The sequence below is a fragment of the Neolamprologus multifasciatus genome, chromosome 2, assembly GCF_963576455.1.
Source record: "Neolamprologus multifasciatus chromosome 2, fNeoMul1.2, whole genome shotgun sequence".
In the NCBI taxonomy this organism is placed as follows: Eukaryota; Metazoa; Chordata; class Actinopteri; order Cichliformes; family Cichlidae; genus Neolamprologus; species Neolamprologus multifasciatus.
Genome location: NC_140440.1, coordinates 29538380 through 29551971, shown reverse-complemented (window position 1 = coordinate 29551971; position 13592 = coordinate 29538380). Strand labels below are relative to the sequence as shown.

The following is a 13592-nucleotide window of genomic DNA, read 5'->3' as shown; positions in this document are numbered from 1 at the left end:
AGCCTCAATACTTCATGTTTTTACACATGGCAATTCCACCTCCTTAGCCTTTCAGTGCCATAGAGATGGGGAGCACGCAACATCTGTCAAATTAAAAGAGAAAAATATGTGGAACAAAAGCCTCCTATCTTGGTAGATGGTCCTTTCTTCCATACAACGCACCCACAATGATGGCAGCATGTTTAGTTTTTCAAACTAAAAAAAAGACTAAGGTCACACAATGACCCAGTCTTCGTCACCATAAATAAACCAAACCTGGCTGAGCAGGTGCCAATTATCTTCAGTGATGGTCTTCAATTATTCATTTAATATATCTAATGGTTTATTTGTTGCTTTAAATCCTAAATAATGTATAATTATATAAAATGCACACACACACACAAACACCTTTAGAAACATGTTGCAATAATACATCATTTGGTCAAGTATTCAAGCAACAGACAAAACACTCAATAAATCAAAAAGGACAAAAAGCCACTAATTGTCACATTTATTGAAATATAGTATTGGATATGTGCATGTAAAATATACATATACTGGACATGTCTCATAGGTTTTTTTACATCATAATTGCACTTTCTATATCTTTGGCACCTGCACATGAGGATATAACAGTTTCACCAGTTAAAAACTGAAACTGCATTCAAGGCTAATATGAATTCCCTTTACTACACTACAGATAATATCAAAAGACTTGTATCTTTTTGTTGCCGAAAAAAAAAAACCCAACAACAAGTTTGTAGGTCAAGACAGTGCAAAGTCTAGAGTAGTTTCTTTAGATTTTGCTTCCAAGAGCTCAGATTTATTTATTTTAAAGGTGGCTTTGAGCAGTCTACCCTACAAATAAAATGCTCAAGATAATGGTTTGATAAGGTATATTTATAAAAAAAAAAAAAAAAAAGTAATTTGCACCAACAAGGAAACCCTAGCGTTATTAGGTAAAAACTTGGCACATCTCGGCATGGTGAAGTGTTGTCATGATTTGTGAAATTTTGAACATAGAAAAATGTAAATCCATTTTATTCCTATGTGTGATACATCTGGAAAACATCTTGTCAACAGCTTTGTTTTTCAGCCAAACAAAAATTCGAAGCACACTGGCAGTGCAGTAAAAGCATACCTGATAAAGTGAAAAAACAAAAGGCACAGTTGAGCACTGTCAGTCACTGACCTTCCCAGAGCCTGAACCTCACTATGAAGCAGTGTGGGATCATCTTGACAGAGAATGGAGCAAAAGGCAGCCGATATTGAAAGAAGAGCTTGCAAAATATAAATAAACGAGCGATGGGTAAACACTTTTGCACAGTACTGTTTACATGCAAATTTCAATATTATTACTACCTCTTAACACTTGGCACTTCAGAAAAATACTTAGAGTCTGAAACAAACACTATAGGAGACTTTCCCTTTAACATCCTTCACATGTCAACATTACCAGGTACAGTACATTTAAAGAAAAAAAAAGAAAGAAAAGAAATAAGAAACCACGCTCCTCCACACTGAACACCTGAGAATTCACATCCTGGACGCAAACAAGCATCCCTTACTGTTAATTATTGTCATGATGTCAGTGCAGTTTGTACCGTGTGCACTGAAGCCAGCAGATGGCAAAGAAGTTTTTATACTCTCCACTTCCCTCATCAACCAAGTTATTGACGTACTGTCAAGACATTCCTTAAATAAATAGCTCAAAGCCAAGAACGAGCTTAAAATTATTGCTTTTGTTCCCAAATGTCCCTTATGTTCACTATAGCCACACTGTTGGTCCTTTACTCTTTAGAGGTAAAAAAAACAAACAAACAAAAAAACAAAACAAAAAAACAAACAAACAAAAAAACCCCACACATATAGGAGAGAGAGAGCGAGAGAGCGAGAGAGCGAGAAGTTGAAGATGTTCACACTGGAGCAATGACACAATATATTAAAAAAAACAAAAAAAACAAATGCAGTGTATTTGTTGAAAGCATTTCTCTGCCAAGGCTGGAATTCCCTCCATACAATGTGTGAACAGAGCCCCTGAATCCAAGACTTCATCTGGACCCAAGTTACTTTCATATTTGCTCTGGAAAATAAAAATTATATTTCACCTTGTTTCAGTCTGATGTGCACTTGCAAAATTATAATCTCCCCCAATTTCATGGAATCCTTACTTTTATAGTAACTTCATAGAAAACTTTGTAACTTCATTTAGTTTGAGTTTTTATGCAAATCCATGCATACCTTCAGTATCTTGCCAACAATCTGGCAATTGTTTAAAAAAAAGAAAAGAAAAAGGACGTAATAATAAACGTGCATTAAAACAAGACATGTCATAGTTTTTGCACATATATTATTAGGGCAGCCAGCATGATTACAGAAACTGACGGTAAAGCAGGGTTAGAGAAAAGGGCACATTAGCACCATCGGTTTGTTTACATGCTTCAGAGACAGCAGCTCAGAGCCTGCTTAAACTCTGAAATTGCAAAAGGGAGTTAAAAAGCTGCAGAGCAGAATCTTTTCTATGACAGATACAGTCATATTTGCACTGGACATGCACAAAGCTTTGCGAATGCACACTTTGCAATCTGAAATGCATTTACAGCCAACTTATGGTACGTTAAAAAGAAAAAAAGAACAGCCAATAAAGTTAGTATCTGAATGCTTTTTGTTGTTCTTCAGGCTCCGTCTTTCAGTAGATTCAATCTAAAGCAAAACAATGCAAACTTCAATAAAACGGGCCGAGCAGCAGTTTTGTTTTAAGTACATTTGAGATGATTTTTATGAATATTCAAAGAACTGTGTTTGACAGATGATGTGTAAGGTTTGGTTGCTGATTCAGTGCTGGTCTACAGCTACATTTGCACTGGTGTGGAGGTGTGTGTTAATATAAAGTGAGAATAATGTGAGTGTGAGAGAAAAAAAACAACAATTAATTCGGACAAATCAGTAGCTGGGGAAATTATTAAAATGAACATCTGCAAAGGAAAAACAGGCAATAACACCAAAATGCAGACAAGCAGATTATTAGTGCAGTGAAAGTAAAGCCCCATATAATTATATAAGCACAGTCATTGATTAGGAGGAGATCTCACTAATATAAGATGCAAACTTTGGTGATCCTCAAAGAAAAAGAAAAACCAGCTTCTATCATTATTTCAGTACAGAGCCTGAAGAGCAAACAACAAATACTTCCTGTCAGGAATGTGGAAATAGCACTTTAACCACAAGAAACAAGTTGAAGAGGTAATTCTCACTGGTAGTAAACTTATAAAAATGAGTCACTGTACAGACTTTAAGAAGACTGCGTCATGGCTTTATTCTTGACCCGCTGGGAGGAAACACTTCGACAGTACAGGTAGACTGAGAGGGGGTGGATGAAGGCCAGCAGGCTGAGCAATGTCAGACCAATGTTCACCTGGAAAAAATTGGAGAGAAAATGATGAAGATGTGAGGAGAGAAAGGATGAGATAAGGAGCAAGGCTAGATCATAAAAATGTATTTACATATAACGGATCCCCATCCAAGACTTTAACCAGAGCAAAGCAGGGATACTGCAGCAGCGAAAACACTGCAGACAGAGCCATGACCAGACCATACAGCTTCCCAAAGTGGCAGGATGGGAAACTAAACACACACAGAGCGAGAAAGTAAGGAGCATATCCCAAATTTGGATAAATGAAATGCTTCATGTTATAAACACAGCTGTTATATACTGCCATCTAGTGATCTAAAGAGGAAATGCTGGGTAATGCTCACCTCTATAAACATTTTTAAAGACCAGTGTGTAAACCTGCCTGCCTCTATGCACATGTGTATATAGAGGCTGGCTTATTTAAAAACAAACAAGAAAAAAAAAAATTACATGCCTCATCAAAAACAATTCTTTCTGATAAGTTTCTCTTTTGTTATTGTTTTTCCACTGTTTTGATGGATGAGAGTCATCACTAAAATATGTGTTTTATGTGTTATCTTTTTTAAACCACAGATATCTTATCTTTTGTGTTTCATTAAATATCAGAAATATTTTGTGGAGTTAGTTGTGTTGAAAGAGTGCTGTGAAATATAAACTATTCATTGATTAGCGTGCATGTTTGATACTCACGCCACACTGATGAAGGCCGCGTTGCCGCCATAGAGGAAGGAGCGGTTGAGCACCTGCAGGACGAAGGTGAGGTACTGAAGAGGCAGGTATGGGGTGGAGGCACAAATGGAAAACAACAGGCACTGCAGGGCCGTCAGGAAGAGAGAAAGCACCGTCGCCCGCAGGTCCACCTCCTGCTCGCTCTCCCCTACAAACACAATAATGACTTAAGACTGAAGAGTGCATGTCGCTCTTTATGAATCTGCAGCCAGCCTGAGGGTCTCAGACTCTTCAGATGAGACCGAAGATTAAAGTGGACAAAGCTTTGCAGACTGTGTTCTCCGAGTTCCCAGACAAATCTTTATATACTGTATGCAAGTTTCCTTTCTTCTCCCCTATCACTAGTCTGAAATAAAGTAAAACTTAAACAAAACTTCAAACAAGGTATAAAAAGACTAGTTTAAATAGCATGCACAAAAACGAAACCATGACAGCATTTCATGTAAACCCATCACTGAATGAATTCATGAAAATTAGTCAATCCACACAGGGATGGGAGGTGTTGTCTTTTATTCTACATCAGTATTAGAGTCATGGTGTTACCTTCAGCTCGTGGTTTGCCCTTGTGTCTGTCCATAATGAGGCCGTTCCAGGGAGCACACAGCACGCCACATAGCTGGGTGATCGCAAAGGCATTGGTGTACTGACTCACTGCAGGGACACAAACAAGAAGGATAAAAGGCCACCAAAAAATGAGACACGAAAGTTCAAAAGGCATCAAAAACATGGAGTTTTAGTTTGTAAATCACTGCATTTAGTGTGTAACTTCAGAGAATAAGATAAGCCAGGTTATTAATGAAGCAGAATTTAGACACTGATGCATTTTCAAAGTACCTAACGCATGTTGATTTAGTAAAATTACATTCAAGTGCTTAGAGCTGAGACTGAGTGATGTGGTGTTTGTGCGATTACCCAGTGAGGACTCTCCAGCTGTGAGCCTCTGCAGCATGGGGTTTAGGGTGCCAATGAACAGGTAATGCCTGAGCTGCATCACTGACAGCCAAAGCAGATGCCACATGAAGAACCTGGACAGCAAACAGTCACGGAAACTCTTCTCTGAGAGAGACGGGAGATCACAGAGATGAGGAAATAAGGCAAAGAGATAGAAGTGTACTGTGTATGATTGGTTCATTCTTTTTCTTTCCAAGTTGGGCACAGACCTTGCTTTGCAGATGCATCCTTGTTGAGCGGCACTTCCTCTACCTTCTGTGCATCTCCGTTTTCCGCCACCTCACCAATACGATTGTCCGATTTACCACAGGTTATCCTGAGGTCAAAGTCACAGTGGGGTTAACGGCACACAGAATAGACCGAGCGAGTTGTTTTACATTTACTTTACGAATTGAGTTTATTGGAATTTTAAATTTTGCAGGATGTTTGCATGGAGATGTGTGGAAAAAAAAAAAAAAAAAAGAGGTAAAAGTTGAGCATTCAAAGCATTTTCTTATTACAAACCTCATTCAGCCACTAACACAAATACACACAAGTCATTTTTTCCTCTAAGTCCTTTAACCTAGCATTCACTCTCAGACAGATGAGAGTGGGGTTCAGTATCTTGCTCAAGGATACTTTGGAGGTTTGGTGGTTTGATTCCTGGCGCCTCTAGTCTGCATGTCAATCGGCAGACAAACGTTTCTACCTTTTGAGCTACAGGTGAGGAAAACAATGCGCAACTATAAAATTTCTGCTCTTATGATCAGTTTTAGACTTTGTGTTTATATTGGCGGGGACTCTAGTGCATTAAAAAAAAGCTGTCCTCATACTGAGGTTTAACTGTTCTGTTGATTTTAATACAACTGATGTCCTCATCACTGGGCCTTTGTCATCATTGGCTGTAAAGAGCTCTCTTACTCAGCTTACTGAGTAAGAGCTTTCTCAGTAAGCACTGGATGCATGTTTGATCTGTTTCCTATGAAAACAGGAACTCTCTATGAGGAAACTATTCTGACCACAGTGCTACACTCATTCCTCTTTTTGATTTAGCTATGGCACTCTCCTTTAGCACTAGCTCTGCCCTCCTCGTCCACTCCAGGTTTTGTTCATTGGCAGCAACACAAACACAAGACAAACTAATCAAAGTAAAATTAAACTCATGCACGATCATTTCATGCATCTTCACTGCAGTTTTTATTTTAGCAACCATGCTGCAAGGTACATCTGGCACTTTCCAAACACATTAGTATGTAAATGTAAACTGACTGGTCCTTGCATAAAGCTCAAGCAGAAATGCACTACATAACATTTCTGATTCACCCAGTCACACTTTTTCTGCATCCAGGTGCTTTCTATCCAGCATTCCCACCGATTAAAACTGCGCATCCCTCCTCTCCTTATGGTCCTTTGTCTTTTTAGAAAAAAAATACACTTTGTACTTGAAGTGCAGACTCGTCTGTGACGTCTGCCGTGGATTCATACCCGTATGTGTAGTTATCCGGCAGCGGGTATGGAATCAATTTCCGAGGCAGCAAGAAGAAAGTCCTGAGCAGGTGAATGACGCTGCAGGCGGACAGAAACAGGAAGGAGGAGCGAAGAGCGATGCCACGTTCATGCAACAGCTGCAGGAGAAGAGATGTGGTGGTGATCATAGCTACACGAGCCAGCATCAATATATCCTGCTGATTCTTTTGTGTGTAAATGTTTCTCACCTTGATGACGAGGAAGAGTGCTGAGGAAGAATCAAAGGCCCCGTTATAAAGAGTGATGATGGTGGAGCGACGCGAGCCAAACAGGTTTCCTACCTTTAGGAAAATTGAATTAAATGTTATTGTGGGGGCTCTCTTTAAAATTCTTAGTTGATATTGGTCCCCTCTGCATTCATCTTTCTGTTGTCTATTGTAAGTTTCTGGACAGAAACACACACTGTCACGTAGCCTCTGAAGCACAGACTTTAAGCTTTAATTAAAGAGGTTTAACAAATTGATTTAAAAATTACAGCCTCTTTATAGATTTCAATTCTCAGATGCTCAAAAATTTTCAAATTTGAGTATTTGTTGGATAAAAGTCTCTTGCGGTCTAGATGCTCTCCCAGACCTCGTGTTATTAACCAGTGCAATCATCTGCGGTCTTTTAGTTTTGCTGAGCTGGCTTCAGCATTCCTCCTTTCCTAGTCTATCCTAGGAAGTCTATCCTTTCCTAGTTTTTGCTTTCACTGATAGATACAACTGAAGGTGATTACGTCTCTTGTACTGAGAGTTCCTGTGAACAGCGACCAAATGCAAATTCAATATTTGTACCAAGTTTATCTATTTTCCCCACAAAGGGAGGGGAGAATAGATAAACTTGGTTCAGTTTTTCAGTTAGGAGTCAAGTGTGCACAGCTGAAGATTATTTTTAAATTCTGCGCTATGGTAGATAACAGCTCGAGCCGACGTAATTTTAGTGAAAATCGTGTCAAAGTCAAACCAAATGTGAAAAATGCAGCTGCCTTTCAGCAGTGAGCTACAGCATAAACACAGCTCTATCTCCTGAACCTTGAGACAGCTTAATGTTTGTCAGTTAGGTTTGGAGCTGAAAGTCTGCACTTCAAATGACACCCAAGTTGTTTGATTTAAAAATCCAGTGTACAGAGGCAAAACTACAAAACCTGTCACTGTCCAAACACTTGGCTGTAGGTCTTGCTCGAGGGGGAATGTAGAATGTGGTTCAAATTCATAAATCATCGTGGCCTCCCCAAGAGGGATTTGTGCAAAAACAAAAAAGGTGTGGTGAAGGCGGTTTCTGCGTTTTGGCTTTGTTGCAGTTTGCTGATAGCCTGAGGAAAGAGTGGAACGTCTTACATTCACAGAACACCCAGATCATAAAAGGTCACACGGTGCTTTACTGACAAAGTGGGCCATAGATGAGTCAGTTAGCAAGTTGTAATCATGTGTCTTTCCAGCTCTTTCAGGTGATCTACACACAGAGCTCACATGCAAAAGCGCATTTCAGAAGTCGAGAGGTTTAAAGGTTTAAAATGGGACAGGTCTAAAAAGGTTTTACTTTCCCAAACAGGAAAATGATCAAACAGACATTCTAGAAAAATATATAAGAGTTTTTTTTTGTTTTGTTTTTTTACAGAAATAGTCAAATGTATAATAAAATTAATTAAAACTGCCTGATGTCGCAGCAGTAATCTTAAACTGATCCAGTACCTGCATGTTGGTCATCAGAAATAAGATGCCACCCACAGCGAGGAGGGAGAGAGCTGGGAAGAGCAGGATGGCCAGAACTAAAAAGGAGAAAAAAAAACAAAAACATAACAGCTGTAACATTTGTGTTCATGTTGATATTTATATTTATTTACTCTGATCTTTATTTGAGAACTCTCACCTGAAGTAGAAAAGGCCACCATCACTGTACCTATGGTGTAAAGAAATCTGCAATTGAAAAGTATCATTTGTTATTTGTGCCACACAATTTGCTAAAACAATTTGATGAATTCTTGATCATTAGTGTCCTAATAACTGTACAGCACTTTGGCAAACTGGTTGTTTTGAGATGCGTTACATTAACACACCATCACTCACAACCAAGTAAATATGCTTCTGGTGCTGTTTGGAGAGCTTTAATTTCCTTTTCTTGGCCTAAGCATCCTCATCTGCACTTGGTGCCTCTTATAGAACTACTAGCATTTCTTGGCTATTTATTTTCACCCCACCCTGTTTAACTGGAAACATATGGATCTGTTCAGTGCCAGTCTGTTATTGTGGATTTAGATATCTGGGGCAGAACCCTGCAGAGGTATGTCTGGTGTTCTATTACATGATTAACTTTGAGGAGGGAGGACAGCTTAGTGTTGGATTCTGAGCATCTGGAGGAGAAAAGAAAACATTACTCTGTGATTAACCGTCTTTCCATTTTCTTGCCTTCCCCGCTAAATCTGACATTTGATTGAACTTTAGACGGCATCTCTGGCAGCAGAAGAAAATAATTCCTCTTACTCTACTTTCAAAAACAATCTTTGGCTATCGCACATTAATGTGAGTTTTTGTTAGAAATCATGAGGAAACTCAAAGATCAGACAGATAGAAAAATAATGCTCATTTCGATTTAGGTCATGGGGTCAAATTCAGATGTTAATATTTGTGACACCAGTCGCCTAATTTGGACTGTTTTATTCACGTCCCTAACATGTGAGAAGCTGAAAAACTGTGGTTCCTCCAAGCCTCCAAATCTGCTGTCAGATTGGATATCCAAGTATTTCAGGAAATTCATGCATCCATCATTCTGTGGTAATCATAGTTATGGGCTTGAAAGTCCACATTTGCGGCGCAATAATTCCTGATATCTTCCCTAAAAAAATTCTCAAGTAGTTTTCTAGATAATGGAATTTAAAAGTGGACTCTGAAAAACAGATGCTATAAAAACGTCTAACCACCAACTTTAACTCTTGAAATTCAACATGAGAGTAAGGACCGGAAGTTCTGCAAAAGTCCTATTAAGGAGTGGATCCTTCCTCTGGAATTGTCAGGAAAATCTGGGATAACATTTTAGTCAAAATGCCTGTTTACCTAAAAAACAGACGACCTTTGCAGTTAGGAGGGGGTTTTTGTTTTGTTTTTTTTAAGTCCATTTTATTTGTGGGCAGGATATATTAGAATTACCTGCAGAATTTCAATAAACCATCACATCTCGAGGAAAAACTAATTAAAAGTTGCACTGTGTAGTTGTTGCTCAAAAGTTATGACATCTTATTGGTGCTCTTTAATAGTTTACTTCATTTCTCTTAACATGATTGTTGGGCTTTTAGTACCACATACGAGTACATTTTTCATATGAATGTTCTTGATTAGAATGATTAATTGACTATTTAAGGTGCTGGACTTACATTCCGTAGAGCCGAGTCACTGTAGTACCAAACCGGTCAAAAAGGAAACCATTCGGCAGCGTCAGAAAGTTGTTCATAAAAGACGCAATGGTAAAAATAAGCGAGAACTGTTCATCCTGTTCGGTGCAATCTGCAGAAACAAAAGTTAGAAAAGACAGAAGCAACAGGTGATTGATTCAATTCCATCCTTCAGCCATTTTCAAGTTTATTTTGTTGCTCAAAGTTGTGAAGGTGAGAACATCACACTGACCTAAAACATGTGTTCCATTGATTCCTGTGCCGTTGACACACAGAGAGCTGAAGTAGCCTTCTTCCTTGAGGACAAACACAAGAGAAGCCCAACCAAACACGGCTCCAGCGAAACACAGGCACTCCACCAGACCTGTGGTGAAGGTGAGGCAGCGCTGCACCGATACACCGCTCCCAGACCCTGGCATGGTCGCATAGGCTCAGCTCACACTCAGAAGTACGTCACAAACTTGTACAAATTCAGAGGGGGCTTCACTCACAGCATCTGCTAAAAGAACCAAACCAAAACACTGCATTTTATTCTTATGTTTAAAGAAAAATAAGAATGATGTCACCATTTAACAGCAGTCATTTATTTTGTCTAGCAGTCGTGGTTTGTTTCCATTCCAGGCCCGTTGCTGCATGCCAAGCTCTTCCTTAACCCACCTTTCCTGTTTCTCCATCCCTTCCAAATTGAAAAGGAAAGACTACAAGAAAATGAAAAAACCCAAAACAGAACGCCTTAAATCAAAACCTTTTCAGCTGCGTAAGAGCTGTAACTGAAAACATCTGGACATAAAATGCCCTGCTCAAGTTTCTCCAGAGACGCATATTGCATAAATTCATTAGGTTACACAAAAAGAAGTTATTCTTACCAAGATTAACTTCGTGTTGCCACAAAGAGGACGTATTCCACATAAACAAAACGCTCTGCTGTTCAGTTACAATGATTTCCAGTTCATTACTGTCTTGTACTCACAGTTCAGCCTCCAAGCGTCTTCACAAATGCTCTTAAACCACAAGCTTGAGCCTCTCGCGCTTGCTTTATATAGAACAGCTCTTCCTTCCTCTTCCTCATCAGTTCCCTCCCTCTGGTTTTTTCTCCTCTCTGCTCTATAGGAGAGAAAATATTCTTTGCGGTGCTAGTGGCTAAAGAAAACAAACACTTGCGCACGTATAGCCGGCCAGATAGCAGAGCCACATACACTGTGGGAGAAAGTACAGATGTGGATGCTGGGAGGCTAAGACAGTTTAGCCAAAAGATCATGTGACTCAGACAGGGGAGGGGGGAAAAAAAAAACAAAAAATGTGAGTGCCGCGTGGAACCCTCTTTGTCACAGCTGGTGCACGTGGAAAAAAAAGAAGACGTGTGATAGGTTTTCTCTCCTTGACAGGCTGTAAAAAGGATGCTGCAGTAACTCGTGACTCTCCACGGTGCTCCAGGCTGCTGAGAAACTATGCATAATTAGCCCCTCGCTAAAATTAGAAGGAGGAGAGGGTTAAAATAAGGCTTCTACATAAGGGATTAACTTTGCATGCAAATCCCCCCCCCCAAAAAACAAAAAACCCCCAAAAAACTTCATCCAACAAGAACGCAAAGTCAAATGGTGACACTGAGGGGGAAGAGAAAAAAAAAAGCATAGATAGTCAGAACAGAAAGATTTCACTACTCTAATAACTTGTTACAATGGAGTGAATTGAGTCAAGAGTAAAGTGCCTGCAGTGTTTGATACTGTGACTCATTAAAAGAAGAGTCAAAGAAAGCTGCACACCACACTGAAAGATTCCAGGCCAAAAGCCTCTGCTATGTTCGTAGATGGCCCTCAGTTTGAATTCAGGGTACAGACACCTCTACTTTTAAGATTAGGCTTAAAACGTTCCTTTTCCCACTCACTCTGCATTTAATCATTAGTCATTCATCTCTGGCTCTCTTCCACAGCCTGTCCTTTTATCCAGTCTTCCTCCCTTACACCCAACTGGTCGCGGCAGATGACTTCCCCTCCACTAGCCTGATTCTGCTGGAGGTTTCTTCCTGTTAAGAGGGAGTTTTTCCTTCCTACTGTTGCCAAGTGCATCCTCGTTGGTCATCCGATTGTTGAGGTTTTCTCTGTAGTTTTGTAGAAACTACTGTTCTTCTATATAAATAAAATAGAATTCAATTGATACTAGTGACAGATGGAAGGCTATTGGCAGACTTAAAAACCCATCTTCAGCTTGTCTAGTTTCTAAAGATTGCACACCACGCTGAAATATTCCAGGGTTTTGGCTAATAGCACTTTGGGAATCATCCTGTTGGGTCAAAATACTATTTTTTGTCCATCAACCTGTTCTCTTTGGCACTTTTTATAGATTATAAAGATAGAAATGGAAATACATTGTGTTACTAACAGCCAGTTCCAAAAACAAAGTGCTTAAAGCTACAATTTAAAGCTGGTTCATGCCAAGTTGTCCGTTATGTGTAAGCAACACTGCTTCATCCCTTGAGTTAGGTTCATTTTAACTGTTGAATGATTCATAGGCTATTGGTAAGAAAAAAATAAATAAATGAATCAGACTTTCGGAAATTCTCATCTTTGCCAAAAATGTGAAAAACAAAAATTGTCACAAACTTACTTTTCAGAAGGTTTATTCATTCCAAATTTGACCTCATGGTTTCCCTAGAAAACCCATGGGGTTAAAAAAAGTTCCTACTGAAGATACTCTCAGTTGCATTATGAGAAACATGGGGAGTGATTAGTATGTATCAAGTTTCAAAACAAAAGTATGATTCTTAGCCAATGTGACTTTTTTAAGTTTCACTGGTCAAACACCAACTAAACCACTTTAATAAACTACATAATAGAATATGATCACGTTTAATCAGTTTGACTTTCTCACAGTCTCTCCCCTGTAAGTGTGTATGAAACTAACAAGTCTGCAGCAGTGGCTGGGTGTCCTCAGGAGTGGGCTGATACACCTCATTTCCAGTTAACATATTTAAGCTTGGTCTCCACCCTCAGTCATTGCCATATACTGTAGTAGTCCACTAATAGCAAAGTCCTTCAGGCCACTTGAAACCATAAATATTACAAACTTGCTTAGTTAGTATCCCTTGCTCGGATTTGCATTTTCCCCTTTTAGGAAGACAACATGGGAAAAACCTGTAAAACTTGCCTGACCCACTCACTCACCTGAATAAGACGTGCTCAGTCCTGTAAAGCAGCATTCCCCAATCCCCGGACCACGTGAAACGTTTGGTACCGGTGTTGTGCCAAAAAGTGATTGTCTGCCAAAAACTGATTTCCAATGTTTCTGTGTATTTTTTTATGTGTAATATCTTTACGTATGTTCATAAATAGACTTCGGTGAACAGGGATTACAAAGGGGTTACATATAGAAATAAAAAAATATCTGTTTTTCAAGTATCTTTACAACTCTGTGTTAATATACTTACATTATAGCCAATCCGGTCCTTTATTCCCCACTTAAAATATTTTTACAGAACCATTGCAATATTTGTTGGCATTTCTGCTGTCCTGTTGGCCAGCTTACTCTTACAAAAGACATTTTTAATGTTAATGAGATTTTTTTAACTGCATAAATAAAGGTTATATAAAAGTCACTGCCAAAAACTGATTGCGGCTTCTACCTTGTTACACAAATGTTGTTTGTGGCTCA

The 13592-nt window shown here is 39.1% G+C and overlaps 1 protein-coding gene across 1 annotated transcript; it reads right to left on the bottom strand.

The window, feature by feature from the left end:
* Positions 1-475: 475 nt before the first annotated feature.
* Positions 476-13328, bottom strand: slc43a3b (solute carrier family 43 member 3b). Its single transcript, XM_085169697.1, has 12 exons — positions 10177-13328; positions 9927-10056; positions 8429-8475; positions 8251-8327; positions 6766-6858; positions 6536-6675; positions 5281-5387; positions 5033-5176; positions 4664-4771; positions 4082-4268; positions 3483-3603; positions 476-3394 (listed from the first exon to the last, which is right to left on the bottom strand). Exons 1-12 carry the CDS (start codon positions 10361-10363, stop codon positions 3272-3274), a joined length of 1464 nt encoding a protein of 487 aa, XP_085025823.1. The 5' UTR covers positions 10364-13328; the 3' UTR covers positions 476-3271.
* Between the last annotated feature and the right edge of the window lie 264 nt (positions 13329-13592).